Source organism: Papio anubis, chromosome 5 (assembly GCF_008728515.1).
Source record: "Papio anubis isolate 15944 chromosome 5, Panubis1.0, whole genome shotgun sequence".
Lineage (NCBI taxonomy): Eukaryota > Metazoa > Chordata > Mammalia > Primates > Cercopithecidae > Papio > Papio anubis.
In genome coordinates, this window is record NC_044980.1 from 149776293 (window position 1) to 149791136 (window position 14844).

At 43.0% G+C, this 14844-nt stretch overlaps 1 protein-coding gene across 1 annotated transcript; it reads right to left on the bottom strand.

Annotated features, from left to right (window-relative positions):
• Positions 1-319: 319 nt before the first annotated feature.
• Positions 320-6805, bottom strand: MED7 (mediator complex subunit 7). Its single transcript, XM_003900428.4, has 2 exons — positions 6453-6805; positions 320-3101 (listed from the first exon to the last, which is right to left on the bottom strand). Exon 2 carries the CDS (start codon positions 3082-3084, stop codon positions 2386-2388), a length of 699 nt encoding a protein of 232 aa, XP_003900477.1. The 5' UTR covers positions 3085-3101; positions 6453-6805; the 3' UTR covers positions 320-2385.
• Between the last annotated feature and the right edge of the window lie 8039 nt (positions 6806-14844).

Genomic DNA, 14844 nt, shown 5'->3' on the forward strand with positions numbered 1-14844 from the left:
TTAGTGGGCATGGTGGCACGTGCCTGTAGTCCCAGCTACTCGGGAGGCTGAGGCAGGAGCATCGCTTGAACCTGGGAGTTGGAGGTTGCAGTGGCCCCAGATTGTACCACTGCACTCCAGCCTGGCGAAAGAATGAGACTTCATCTCAAAAAATAAAAAAAAAAAAGTTTTAAAAGATAAAAAAGAAGTGAACATGTACACATGCCTTGAAAAGAGAAGATAATGTGGACAAGGTGATTTGAACAGACAATAGAAACATCACTGGAAGCAAGATTCTTCTGAAGGTGCTGTAATGGCTGAATGGTTAAGACACAAACTATCACCTTCAAAAATCAATTCGTTTTATTATCTTAGTTACATTTTCCTTCGCCCTTCCGACACATCCAACACTTAAACTAGCATCAGGCATAGAGGTGACCACAGTAAGTATTCATCAAATGAATACCATGAATAAATGAATAGCTGGGGAAAAACTACTCTCATAAAGAGAACACAGATTTGTACAGTCAGTTTATTTTTGCTATTTATATTAAGTTTACACGTGCCTGATCTGTAGTGGATATCTCGTTGTTAGTTCAGCACCACTTCCTTCCTCTGAGACAGACTGACTGTTCCATACAGACATAGTGGGGACTGTCAAATTATTATGGGAGCCAAGTCCCAGTTGATTTGCCCAGTTGGAATCAAGTATGCAACCCCTAATTCTTCATGTCTAGGTCGTTAATTAACCTCATTTTTTTTTCGTATTTGAGAGCGAACTCCCAGACAGTGGTAAACATAGAAATGCTTAACACATAGGAACTGTTAGTTGCCATGTTCTCCACCTACATCATTAAAGAAGTTCATCAGTAAAGAGAATGAAGCTAACAGGAAGGATGGTCTCCAGGGCTACTAACTCAAAACTTCAGACACTTTCTGTCCTCCTCATGGTTTATATATTCAACTTATCCTTCAATCAACATACCCTATATCCTTTCCTTTTAAAATTAAATAGCAATGGAGAGAAGTTCTCACTATGTTGCCCCCACTGGTCTTTTCAACTTTCTGGTTGAAAAGGTCTGGGATGGAGCTAGAGAAACTTCATTTATTTTTTATTTTTCTGAACCTATGGATTATACTAAAACTTTTATTTCTAGTGAGTCCCCAAATGGTACCAATGCTGCTGGTCCAGGACCACACACTTTAAGAACCACTGGCCTACATTAAGAAAATGGCAGGCAAAGATCCTCAGAAACAAAGTCAACTCTCTACTAACACCTTGGTGGAAGAGGTGATGGACAGTGGGGAGAAGAAAGTGCTCACATAAAGTCCAATTAGCGAGGGGCAGAGTGGAGTTAATGAAAAGAAGACTTAGTCCTCACAGTCATTCAAAGACCCAGACTGACAATCTTTGCCATCTTCAGTGGCTTCCAAACTTATCCTGGATATGACCATGCAACCAGCAGTTGGGAGAAAAGAATGGAGGATCATGCAAGAAATGTTTATGGGGCAAGCCTGGATTCCTATGCCCACATTTCACTGCCTAGAACTTAGTCATATGTTCTCACAGAGATGCTGGCAGTACAGAAATGTCCCTGGTTGGGTTGCCACATCTTGGCAACGTATCTTCAAAGAACAAGACTCTCTGGTAGACACCTAGCAGTCTCTGCCGTCAAACCCCTTTCCCATTGTGGACTTAAGCAAGTCTGGGCTTAGCTTTAAAGAAAATGTGTAGCTAATGACATAGACATCTTAATTACTAAAATTAATGTCTGTAACTTAAAATGGCCAAAGGACTTATTACCTGAGTGACTGGAGAAAAAAACAATTCATGGGACTTGCCTGTAAGAGTCCATTCAGGATAGGGAGAAAAGACTGAGATAGTGGGTTTACAGGAGCAGTGATGAGGAAAAAATAAAGTTTCTGTTTTATAATTCTTCTGGGCTCCTCTCTATTAACATGTTATACTACCTTTTGCAGCTTAAGCAAAATTTTTAATGGAATAAGTTTAAAGATATCATAGTTTTACATTTATAGATTGATATCCATTATTCCTCTATCATTCTTAAAGCAAATGATAAATCCCCTTTTCAAAGATGAAAACTTTTGCTGTTACTGAGGTTATCATCAAAGTTTTACTGCAACTCCAAAACATAGGAATGTCCCATACAACAGCGGTGAACACTTTGCTTTTTAAAGTGATTATTCTTAGTGCAGGGGTACTCATTTGTCTATGCTTGTTATACAGTGAAATTACTGCCTATGACATCTCATTAATTGAAAAAGTTGGAGTCAAGATTAAAGCTGTTTACATTTTTAGTGAAACCTCTCTTAAGACTGTCCAAAAGAAAATAAACTAATATATGAGGCTATTTATCAAAAGGAAAAAAGAAAGATAAACATCTTTCATGGTCTTTCATTCATTTCATCAATTAGGACACACAAGGCAGCATCCTTCTCTATAATCTGATCTCTCCTATGACCTGAATTTTCTCTTTGTTCATTCTGTCCAGTACAATTGTTGCTATCATCAGCATCCATTGGTTCAGTTTTTACTCTCATTCCTGCTTCTGAATGAGGCAAATCATCAGGCAAAGAAGCCAAGCAATTCTGAATCATTTCAATTACTCGTTCTAGGTGCTTTTGAAACCTCTCGGCTGTTTCAAGCCGTTGACGTTTCTGGACCTCCATCATGACTCTCAAGGTCTCTCTTGCTTGGTGGGGTCGGTATTCATTTATAAGATGATGCACGTGTACAAAAAGCAGCTTAAGATCTTCTAGTTTCTCTTCTCGTTTTATACTCCCAGGGCTCCTTATTAAAATATCTAAAAGGTCCAAGAAATTAATAAGGATAGACATATTAAGTTTTCTCAGTTCTTTTTTGTGATCAAACTGCATAGGATGAAGCCGTTCGATGCCCTGACTTTCCAAAGGGCGGATGATAAGATCATCGCATTGGAACTGATTGCCAAACATCATGTAACTATCTTTTATTGGAGGGGGAGGCTTGGGAGCTAAGCCTTCTTGAATATTTTCATCTGTATATTCCTTGATATATTGCATTGGAGGTGGTGGAAGTGCACTTACTTGCTGTGGTTCACCCATTGTGGACTATCAAGAACCTATGGACACAGACCAAAGATTTATTAGAGCCACAAAACAAACCTGTTACATTTCATAACTACAGACAGAATATTTTCTTCCTTTTCTTCCAGTAGTTTGGGGTCCAAGACAAGATGATCTCCTTGGTTTCTAAAACTAACATTTATGATAGGGAAAGTTTGCCATATTTTCTAAGTAGGCATTATATTCTCAACCATTCACATATTTTCCATTCTCTCCCTAATAATTTCATCAGCATAAAAAAATCTGTAGCATCTTCTGATCTCTAAAGAAAATCTTCCACCGGGTGCGATGGCTCACACCTGTAATCCCAGCACTTTGGGAGGCCGAGGCAGGCAGATCACAAGGTCAGGAGATCGAGACCATCCTAGCTAACAAGGTGAAACTTCGTCTCTACTAAAAGACAAAAAAAATTAGCCGGGCATGGTGGCGGGTGCCTGTAGTCCCAGTTACTCAGGAGGCTGAGGCAGGAGAATGGTGTGAACCCAGGAGGCGGAGCTTGCAGTGAGCCGAGACTGTACCACTGCACTCCAGCCTGGGCGACAGAGAGAGAATCTGTCTCAAAAAAAACCAAGAAAATCTTCTGGATTCCACACCCCTCACCATTTATGCCCCCATTTCTCTACTCCTCCATAACCAAACTACACATGTTGTCTCCCAATCTCATATCACAATCACTTTTGCTTTATGTTACAGATTGATTTCCAATAGCAAACACTTACTTGTATCTCTCATAAACACTGACAAAATTAACACTGCTAAATCCTAAACACATGGTATTATCCAAAGTTCCTGAATGAAATGATTCAGTTCCATATCCTTTTTGTCACAGTAAACTATGCAATTTTATATGGACACATTAACTTTTTTTTTTTTTTTTTTGAGACGGAGTCTTGCTCTGATGCCCAGGCTGGAGTGCAGTAGTGCGATCTCAGCTCACTGCAACCTCCGCCTCCTGGGCTCAAGCAATTCTCCTGCCTCAGCCTCCCAAGTAGCTGGGATTACAGGCGCACACCACCATGCCCGGCTAATTTTTGTATTTTTAGTAGAGACAGGATTTCGCCATGTTGGCCAGGTTGGTCTCTTAATTCCCCACCTCAGGTGATCCGCCCACCCTAGCCTCCCAAAGTGCTGGGATTACAGGTGTGAGCCACCGCGCCCGGCCTGTATGGACACATTAACTTCCCTACAACTATCACAGAAATTTCAAACCCCAGGTTCAAACCCAGTATCTTCTATGGCCATAATAACCTCTACTTACTCTACCTTAAGCCTAGATATACCATCCAATGAGAAGATTCTGAAGTGCTCCTTCACACTGGTATTATCAAAGTTTCAAGATATAACACCCTCTAACATCAGGTGGGGCAAGTATTCTATTAGAAGCAATATTACACTTAGAATTCGTGAGGTACTAAGGGCAGGCGTGGTGCAGCCCTGAGTTTCCACTATGCCACAGTAGTGCATAGGATGATGCAGCCTCGACCTTCCAGGCTCAAGCTATCCTCCCACCTCAACCTCCCAAGCAGCTGGGAGTACGAGGCATATGTCACCACGCCCAGCTAATTTTTGTATATTTTGTAGAGACAGAGTTTTGCCATGTTAGTGCGGCTGGTTTTGAACTCCTGAGGTCAAGCAATCCTCCTGCCTTGGCCTCCCAAAGTGCTGGGACTACAGGTGTGAGCCACCACACCCAGCCAACATTTTAAAACTTATAACATAAATTCAGATTACAGAAAAAGTGCATGAATATAGAAAGAACACTTTATATTCTTCACTCAGATTCTCCAAATGTTAACATTTTCCTTCATTTGCTTTATTGGTTTCTCATTCCTTCACCCCTGAATACTTCAATGTGTTTTCCCAGGACAAGAATGTTTTCTTCTACCCACAGCACAATTACCAAAATCAAGGAATTAACATTGATCTGGTACTTCAAAACACAATTTTTGACACCTTACGTTTCATTCCACTCAAACCTTTTTAGGTGACGAGTGCTGCTCTGTACTTTCCTACACGATGTGCATTCCTGTGCTTAGGTTGTCATTTTCCTAAGGCCAACTACGTGACAGATACTGTTGTTTTATGGCCTCTCTAACATAATCTTCATAACAATTCTATGAATTAAGGTTGTTTGTTTTGTTTTTTGAGACAAGGTCTCAATCTGTCTCCCACGCTGGAGGGCAGTGGTACCATCAGGGCTCACCGCAACCTCTGCCTCCCGGGTTCAAGGGATTCACCTGCATGACCCTCCTGAGTAGCTAGGGACTACAAGTGTGTGCCACCACGCCCAGCTAATTTTTTATTTCTCGGTAAAGACAGGTTTTCACCATGTTGGCCAGGCTGGTCTGGAACTCCCGACCTCAAGTGATCCGCCCACCTCGGCCTCCCAAAGTGCTGGGATTACAGGCGTGAGCCACCACAGGGTCCCATGAATTAAGTTCTATTATCAATTTCATTTTAGAGGTGAAGATCCCAAGTCTCAATGAGGGGAAGTATTGCCCCAGATCAAAAAGTTAATAAATGGTACAACAGGAATTCTTATCCCAGGTCCCTTTAGCTCCAAAGGGCAAGCTCTCTTATATCTCTAAGCCGTGAAGCATCTAATTATACAATTAGAACTTGCATATTACAAAAATTATATTTTTCTCTACTGTCTCTCTAGATGGAACTTTTCAAAGGCAATGGAAGTCTTATTTTAATAAAACCAGAGCCAAGCATGATAACTGGTTCTGAGACTCAAGATCCAACATCTAGTGTTTGTTCTGGGGGAGAAGGCGCCTCACCAGAAGACGACAGATATTCCAGGGTCCCAGCCCCAGAGATTTGATTCATTCTGTCCACTGTGAATGGGCCCTGGTATGTCGCTTTAAAAACCTCTCCAGATGGACCTGACGATTAGGCTTGGTTGGGATCTACCGCCCTCGCCTGCCCCCGTATCTCAGCTGTTTCACAACTGCTCCCAGAAGAAGGAAGGGCAGGGAGGGCTACTCTCATGTTACAAAGGGCCAGAAAGGGCAAATAACTCGCCCAAGGCCACACAGCCTAGAAAAACAGCGGCGAGGGGACCAGACACCACGTCTCCCAACCTCCACTCCGGCTCGGCGTCCCCACACGGAGGAAGCCCTGGGACTGCAGCGCTAAGAGCCCCCTCCTCCAGGCTGTCCATCCCGAGACCTCCACGAGCGGCGGGGAGGCCGCGCTCTCGGAGAGACTCGGGACAGAAAGACGAGAGAGCGTCTTCGGAGGCCGAACTCCTCCATGCCTCCCCAGTTCCCAGAGGAAACCGCCGGGTCCGGAAGAAAAAAACGCACACACGCGGGGGCCCCAAGCCGTTGCCGCCCACTCACCTCAACTCTGGCTTTACACTGGTAGCCGCCTTCCCCCTCTGCAGCCGAAAGCAATTTCCGGTCTCCTCCTGGAAGAAGCCACCGACTCTGTCTTTGATTGGCTGTAGGAGCTGTCCTTTAACGAGATTCTAGATCCGCCTCAGACCGATCGCTCGCTATTGCGCCTGCGTATATTCGACTCCTGCCATCCCCACCCCTCTTACTGACTTTTAAAAGTAGTAGCTGAGGGTTGTTTCTTCGTTTCTTTAAGGCATAAAATTAAACAAAACATCTTATTGCTTTATTTTTTATAGACCCCTTATTGACTAGAAAAAATCTTATATTTTAATGTGTAACATGCTCTTGTAAGACTTCCATGAATTTAGACATTTATGACGCGAAAATAACCTCCCAAAGAAAACTTAGCAAAGGCGCACTTGCTAGTGCGCCTGCGTGTGTTCCATCCGCTGGCCGCATTACAACTCTTCTGCTGACAGTCGCAGCTGGTAGTTCCATTCCTTTTGTCTTTTCTTTTTTGATTTAACCCATACAATGAAGACATCTTACATACAAATTCGAAAATATAGATATGCAGGGTTTTTTGTTGGTTTATTTTATTTTATTTTATTTTTTTTTTTTCTTTGAGACGGAGTCTCTTTCGCCCAGGCTGGAGTGCAGTGGCGCGATTTCGGCTCGCTGCAACCTCTGTCTCCGGGGTTCAAGCGATTCGTGTGCCTCAGCCTCCCAAGTAGCTGGGATTACAGGCATGTGCCACCACATCCAGCTAATTTTTTTTTTTCCTTTTTTTGTATTTTTAGTAGAGACAGGGTTTCACCATGTTGGTAAGGCTGGTCTCGAGCACCTGAGCTACAGTAATCCGCCCGCCTTGGCCACCCAAAGTGCTGGAATTACGGTCGTGAACCACCTAGCCCGGCCTCCCCCATTTTAATTCCCCCGCACACATAAATTTATTTCCTGAAGAAATTCATCCTCACTGCTGACCCCAATATGTCCTGCACCCGTGACTTCCAATGCTTGTTCCCAGTCCTCGTTTTATTCCCTCTGTCAGCAGCATTTGGCACATTTGATTATTTGGATTGCCCCAGGACTCAGTTCTCCAACCACTTCTCAGTCAGATATCACCCAGATACATGCAGGCCCTGGAACACCGTTTCCTCTGCACTTCAGACCCTCATATCCAGTGGTGACAGACATTTTTACCCCGTTGCACTTTACTCAATTGCAAATGTTCAATCTAAGGAATCACCTTTTTCTCCTTTCTCCCATACCCCACCGAAACTACCATACCAGCCTTTTGCATTAGCTCTATTTAAAAATAAGTAAATAAAGTTCCAAATATGACTGACCACCGTCCCCACTGGTATGGTCCTATGCCATGCTGCCATTATCTCTCATCTGGATTTCTTTGATTTTTGTCCTGCCTTAGTCTATTTACCACAGCTTCTTAAAATATAAAACCAGTCTTAACGCTCTTCTATTCAAAATCTTTCTACTACTTTTAGAATAAAATCTGACATCCTCCCCCGGCCTATATAATAGGCCCTTCAAAATTGCCAAGTACATCCCGGTCTTGGGGGCAGATGCCTTTGCCTGGAACTCTTTCCATAGATATTCACACGTCTCATTTCCTTATTTCTCTCCCCTTTTTTTTTTTTGTATTTTTAGTAGAGATGGGGTTTCACCGTGTTAGCCAGAATGGTCTCAATCTCCTGACCTTGTGATCCGCCCGCCTCGGCCTCCCAAAGTGCTGGAATTATAGATGTGAGACACCGCACCCGGCTTCATTTCCTCATTTCATTCAGGTTTCTGGTCAAATGTGACCTCAAAGAGTTCTTCTGGGGTTACACTACTCTATACAAAATAGCGCATCCCCAATCTTTCTGTTGGGAAATGCCCCTGAAACCCTTCCTATGTATTATCTTTTTTTCATAGAACCTCTCATCATCTGAAATCATCTTATATAGTGTATGTATGTATTTTATTGCCTTTCTTATCCATCAAAAATATCAGGTTTATGAGCATGGGACCTTTGTTTCATTTACTGCTGTTGTGTTTGAACCTACATACAAGAGTGGCTGAAATTGGCAAATACTCAATGAGCGTTTATTGAATAAGGAACGAAATGAATACAATCATCACTTTCAAATAAATTCATAGTGTGGCTTTGGTGGTTATACCACAGTCTCTTTAGCCAAAGCCTCATTGTGTTAAATTACGTTTCTCCCAATTTTAGCCAGTATAACTACACAGGATGAGGAGCATCCCAGTGCATATATGTTTGTGCATGTGTCCAATTTTGTTCTTTAGAATAAATTTCTAGAAATAGAATTACTGGGCCCAAAGGTGCAGTGTCTTAACAGTTAGTAGCAGAATGAAGGCTAGAATCTTGGACTCTTGACTATCAATCTAGTGTTCTTTCCAATAAACTTCAAATGAATAATGGATATGAAGTGCATATCATGAGAAGGGCTAGTGACAATATGATGTGTGTTACACATTTAATTATGTGACTATATTTGCAGAATCTCGATGGAAAGCTTATTCCTTAAAGACGCCTACTGCAGGCCGGGCGCGGTGGCTCAAGCCTGTAATCCCAGCACTTTGGGAGGCTGAGGTGGGCGGATCACGAGGTCAGGAGATCGAGACCATGCTGGCTAACACGGTGAAACCCCGTCTCTCCTAAAAAAATACAAAAAATTAGCCGGGCGAGGTGGCGGGCGCCTGTAGTCCCAGCTCCCTGGGAGGCTGAGGCAGGAGAATGGCGTGAACCCAGGAGGCGGAGCTTGCAGTGAGCTGAGATCCGGCCACTGCACTCCACCCTGGGTGACAGAGCGAGACTCCGTCTCAAAAAAAAAAAAAAAAAAATGCCTACTGCAGCTTAACAAGGAATATGCTCATTGAATAAATATGTATTGTGTATCTGTTGTGCCGGCACTGGTCTGGAAGTCTAAAAAGACAGACAAAAGCCAGTGGGGCCTTTGAAAAAGGTGTTCTCACGGCCGGACGCAGTGGCTCACGCCTGTAATCCCAGCACTTTGGGAGGCCGAGGCGGGCGGATCACGAGGTCAGAAGATCGAGACCATCCTGGCTAATACGGTGAAACCCTGTCTCTACTAAAAATACAAAAAAATTAGCCGCGCGTGGTGACGGGCGCCTGTAGTTCCAGCTACTCGGGAGGCTGAAGCAGGAGAATGGCGTGAACCCGGGAGGCGGAGCTTGCAGTGAACTGAGATCGCGCCACTGCACTCCAGCCTGGGTGACAGAGCGAGACTCCGTCTCAAAAAAAAAAAAAAAAAAGACAAGAAAAAGGTGTTCTCTCTAGAAGGTGTTCTAGAGAGACACAGACAAGGAGTATGCAAACAAGTAAAAACTTCGAATAGTGACAAGGGCTATGGGGGAAAGTATAATACAGATTAATGTGATAGTGACGTGGGTTGGGGGATAGCTACTTTACAGAGGGTGGTAAGGGTAGCCTCTCACAGAAGGTTAACTCTGGAAACAAGATATCAAGGAGTGAATTGTGCAGAGATCTGGAAGACAGCAAATGCAAAGAGCGTGGGGCTGCCATGATCTTTCTGAATTAGAGACAGGAAGGGAGCCTGTGTGCTCCCTAACTAGTGAGCGAAGAAAGAAAGAGTGGGGGAGATGAAAGGGTAGAAATGGGCAAAGACGCACGGTAACCGACTTCTTGCCTCCCTTAGGATCTTGGCACATTATAGAAAACATTGCTATCATTTGAACCTAAATGGCAAGCAGATTTCCACCCTATTGATTTTTTAAAATTTAGGTGTATTGAGGGATACTTCACATAGAATAAAATTAACTCTAGGTGAATAGTTATGTGAGTTTTGATAAATATACACTGGCATAAAACCACTACCGCCCGGATTAAGATGTAGACTATTTCATCACCCCAAACAATGTTTTTTTTATTCGATTCCTTCCCTTTATCCCCATCCTCTAGTAACCACTGATCTGATTTCTGTTCATATGGTTTCACCTTTTCCAGAATGTCATATAAATGAAATTAGAAAGTATTCAGTCTTTGGTATCTGGTTCCTTTCACCTAGCATAATACTTTTGAAGTCCATCAATGTTGTTCAATGTATAATACTTTGTTCCTTTTTACAGATAAGGAATATTCCATTGTATGAATGTGCTGTAATTCATGTATCCCTTCACTGGTTAATAGACATTTGGGTTATTTCAGTTTGAGGTGATTATTAGCAAAACTACTATAAACATTCCCATGCAAGTCAATTGTATGGACATATGTTTTCATTTCTTTTGGATAACAACATAGTGATACAATTGCTGGATCTTATAATAATTATATATTTAACTATATGAGAAACTGCCAAGCAGTTTTCTAAAGAGGCTGCTTATTTTTCATTTCTCAGCAATTTGTAGGAGGTATAGTTGCCCTCAATCTGCACTTGTTATTATCCTTTTAATTTTTACTTTTTGCTATTCTAATATCTGTATAATGATTTTAATTTGCATTTCCTTCGTGTTAGGTATATTTCATGTTTACTGGCCATATATATCTTTTCTTTGGTGAACTGTCTGTTCAAAATTTTTGCCCAATTTTTAAATTGGCATGTTTTCTTACTTACTATTGAATTGTAAGGGCACACACACACAAATACACACAAGGTATAAGTCCTTGATCAGATATGTCTTTTACAAATGTTTTCTCCTAGTCTGTGGTTAATCATTTCATTTTTTAAGTGTCTTTCAGCAAGCAGAGTTTTTTCTTTTTGATGATGACCAGTTTATCAATTATTTTCTTTCATGGTTCATACTTTTTGTGTCCTTTCCAAGAATCTTTGCCTAACTCAAAGTCACAAAGATTTTTCCTCTGTTTTCTTCTACAAGTTTTCTAATTTTAAGTTTTACATTTAGGTCTATGATCCTTTGGGGGTTAATTTTTGTATTTGATGCCCGGTAAGGGTCAAAATTCCTTTTATTTGTTTATTTACGCTTATGGAAGTCCAATTGTTGCAGCAACTTGTTAATTTTGTTGGCCTTACTACCTCTGTCATTGGTAGACAGGTTTATAGATAATCTCTGAGCGTCTGTTAGTCAGTTACATTGTATCTTTGGCTTGCTGATCAGCCCAGGCAGAATAATTGGAAGACAGCAAGTAAAAATTTTTATCTCCAAGCTGGGCAAGCTGGCATGCACCTGGGGTCCCAGTTACTTGGGAGGCTGATGTGGGAGGATTGCTTGAGCTGTGATAGTGCCACTCTACTTCAACCTAAGCAACAGAGTGAAACTCTGCCAAAAAAAAAAAAGGGCTGGGCACGGTGGCTCACGCCTGTAATCCCAACACTTTGGGAGGCCGAGGTAGGCAGATCACCTGAGGTCAGGAGTTTGAGACTAGCCTGATCAACATGGAGAAACCCCATCTCTACTAAAAATACAAAATTAGCCAGGCATGGTGGCACACATCTGTAATCCCAGCTACTCAGGAGGCTGAGGCAGAAGAATCACTTGAACCCGGGAGGCAAAGTTTGCAGTGAGCCAAGATAGCACAATTGCACCCCAGCCTGGGCAACAAGAGTGAAACTCCGTCAAAAAAAAAAAAAGGAAAGGAAAGGAAAAAAAGAAAATAAAAATTTCATCTCCACTCCCTGCTTCTTCCTGATTTTTATAAGCTCATATACTGTATACGGTTTTAACGATGCATTTTTTTTTTTTTTAAGACAGACTCTTACTCTGTCACCCAGGCTGCTGTGCAGTGGTGTGCTCTCTGTTCACTGCAGCCTCTGCCTCTCAGGTTCAAGTGATTCTCCTGCCTCAGCCTCTCGAGTAGCTGGGACTATAGATGCACGCCACCACGTCCAGCTAATTTTTTTACTTTTGTAGAAATGGGGTTTCATCATGTTGTCCAGGCTGGTCTCGAACTCCTCACTTCAGGTGATCCACCCACCTTGGCCTCCCAAAGTGCTGGGATTACAGGCATGAGCCACCATCCCAGGCCTTAATGATGCACTTTGGATGAGAGACATTGCTAATTTTTTTTTTTTTTTCCTGCAGTCTGCAGTATAGTTTCAATTCCTAATCACTATTTTGTTGTTGTTGTTACTTCATGGGTGCCCATGACCTTATCACTACCAGTGTCAACAATCCAGATCTGTGTGCAGCACACACGGGTGGGGAGAGCGCTTGCGGTTTGCTTTGCCTACAACATTTTTTCTTACCAGCAGGGGGAAGCAGCAACCCTGGCATTTGGAAATAATCCCCAGCTTCAACTTCCTGTGAGAAAGATTTGTGTCCCACATATTGGGTCCTACTGAGAGACATTGTCAGTTATCACTTGCAGGTTGAAGAACCTAAAATGAATTTGTAATCCTACAAAAAGGCAGGTAAGCCATTTTGAATTATTTGTTGTAGCTGTCACTGTTAAAATCTACAATTACATTATGTGGAATTTCACCAGAGGAAAAAAAATAGCCATGCCATCATCATACCTGTTCTTTAAATTATCACAAAATATACCCATTACGGCCGGGCATGGTGGCTCACACTTGTAATCCCAGCAGTTTGGGAGGCTGAGGCAAGAGGATCACCTAAGGTCAGAAGTTCGAGATCAGCCTGGCCAACATGGGGAAGCCCTGTCTCTACTAAAAATGCAAAAATTAGCCAGGCGTGATTATGTGAGCCTGTAATCCCAGCTACTCGGGAGCCTGAGGCAGGAGAATCACTTGAACCCAGGAGGCGGAAGTTGCAGTGAGCTGAGATTGCACCATTGCACTCCAGCCTGGGCAACAGAGCAAGACTCCATCTCGACAACAACAAAAAATACCCATTTTATTGATTCATTGATTGATTGATTTTCTATACACTCCCTAAAGGATCACAGGGCATCAATCATTTTGGAACCCTCTTTTTGAGTCCATCTCAAGGTGGTCCTCTCTCAAAAGGTTTCTATGATTTCACCCCAAATAAGTTACACTCTGGATTGGGAGGCGAGGCGGATCCACCCGAGGTCAGGAGAGTCGAGACCATCCTGGCTAACTTACGAGTGAAACCCCGTCTCTACTAAAATGCAAAAGTGGCAGTGAGTGCAGTAGCCTGTAGTCCCAGCTACTAGGGGCTGAGGCAGGAGGAATGGCGTAAACCGGGGAGGCCGGAACTTGCAGTGAGCGAGATCCCGGCGCCACTGCACTCCAAGCCTGGGCGACAGGCGAGACTCCGCCTCAAAAAAAAAAAAGTTCACCTCTCACCCACTCAAAGCCTCTTTCCTTTACTTCTTGCCTCCTGTAGCTGAGTTGAGTATTCTCATGTATTTCTACTTGTTTCCTTAGCTAAGTTCCTGACTTATCTGGGCATCCCCTTAACAATCCCTGGAATTACCTCACACATGGCCAATGTTGAATATATTTTTTTCGAAGACAGATTTGAGCAAAAGCAAAAGAAAAAATTATATATCAGTATACATGTACAAATGTGAGCTACCTGCTTTCAGTGTAGCTTCACATCAGGATCAAGACTAGGTGGAGGTGTGAAAGGAACATGCCTCATGTACAAAATTAAGGAGGAGCAAACTCAGTAATCAAGATAAATAATATTGGCTGGGCGCAGTGGCTTATACCTGTAATCCCAGCACTTTGGGAGGCTCACGCAGGAGAATTGCTTGAACCTGGGAGGCCGAGGTTGCGGTGAGCTGAGATTGCACCATTGCACTCCAGCCCGGGCAACAGGAGCAAAACTCCGTCTCAAAAAAAAAAAAAGATAAGTAATATCTTAACAGAATGTGTGTATATATAGATATATATATATATATATTTTTTTTTTTTTTTTTTTGAGGCGGATCTCCTCATCGCCCAGGCACGGAGTGCAGTGGCTTGAATCTCAGCTCACTGCAAACTCCGCCACACCCGAGTGCGCCGTTCTCCTGTCTCCTCCACAGTAGCTGGGACTACAGAAGCCCGCCCACCTGCGCCCGGCTAGTTTTGTGTGTTTTTTAGTAGAGACAGGGATTCACCATGTTCGCCAGGATGGTCTCGATCTCCTGACCTCGTGATCCTCTCGTCTCAGGCCTCCCAAAGTGCTGGGATTACAGGCTTGAGCCACCGCGCCTGGCCTACAGAATATTTAAATAAAAAAATTAAGGGAAAAACTCATGATCTACAAAATATTACAATTTCTTTTTGGCTCTCACAACCTCCACCTCCTGGGTTCAAGCGATTCTCCTGCTTCAGCCTCTTGAGTAGCTGGGATTCCAGGCATGCACCACCATGCTCGACTAATTTTGTATTTTTAGTGGAGACGGGGTTTCTCCATGTTGGTCAGGCTGGTCTGGAACTGCCAACCTCAGGTGATCCACCTGCCTCAGCCTCCCAAAGTGCTGGGATTACAGGCATGAGCCACCACGCCCAACCAA

What these genes read in the sequence shown, in the direction of transcription:
- MED7 (XM_003900428.4), bottom strand. Translation starts at nt 3,084, where the DNA reads ATGGGTGAACCACAGCAAGTAAGTGCACTTCCACCACCTCCAATGCAA.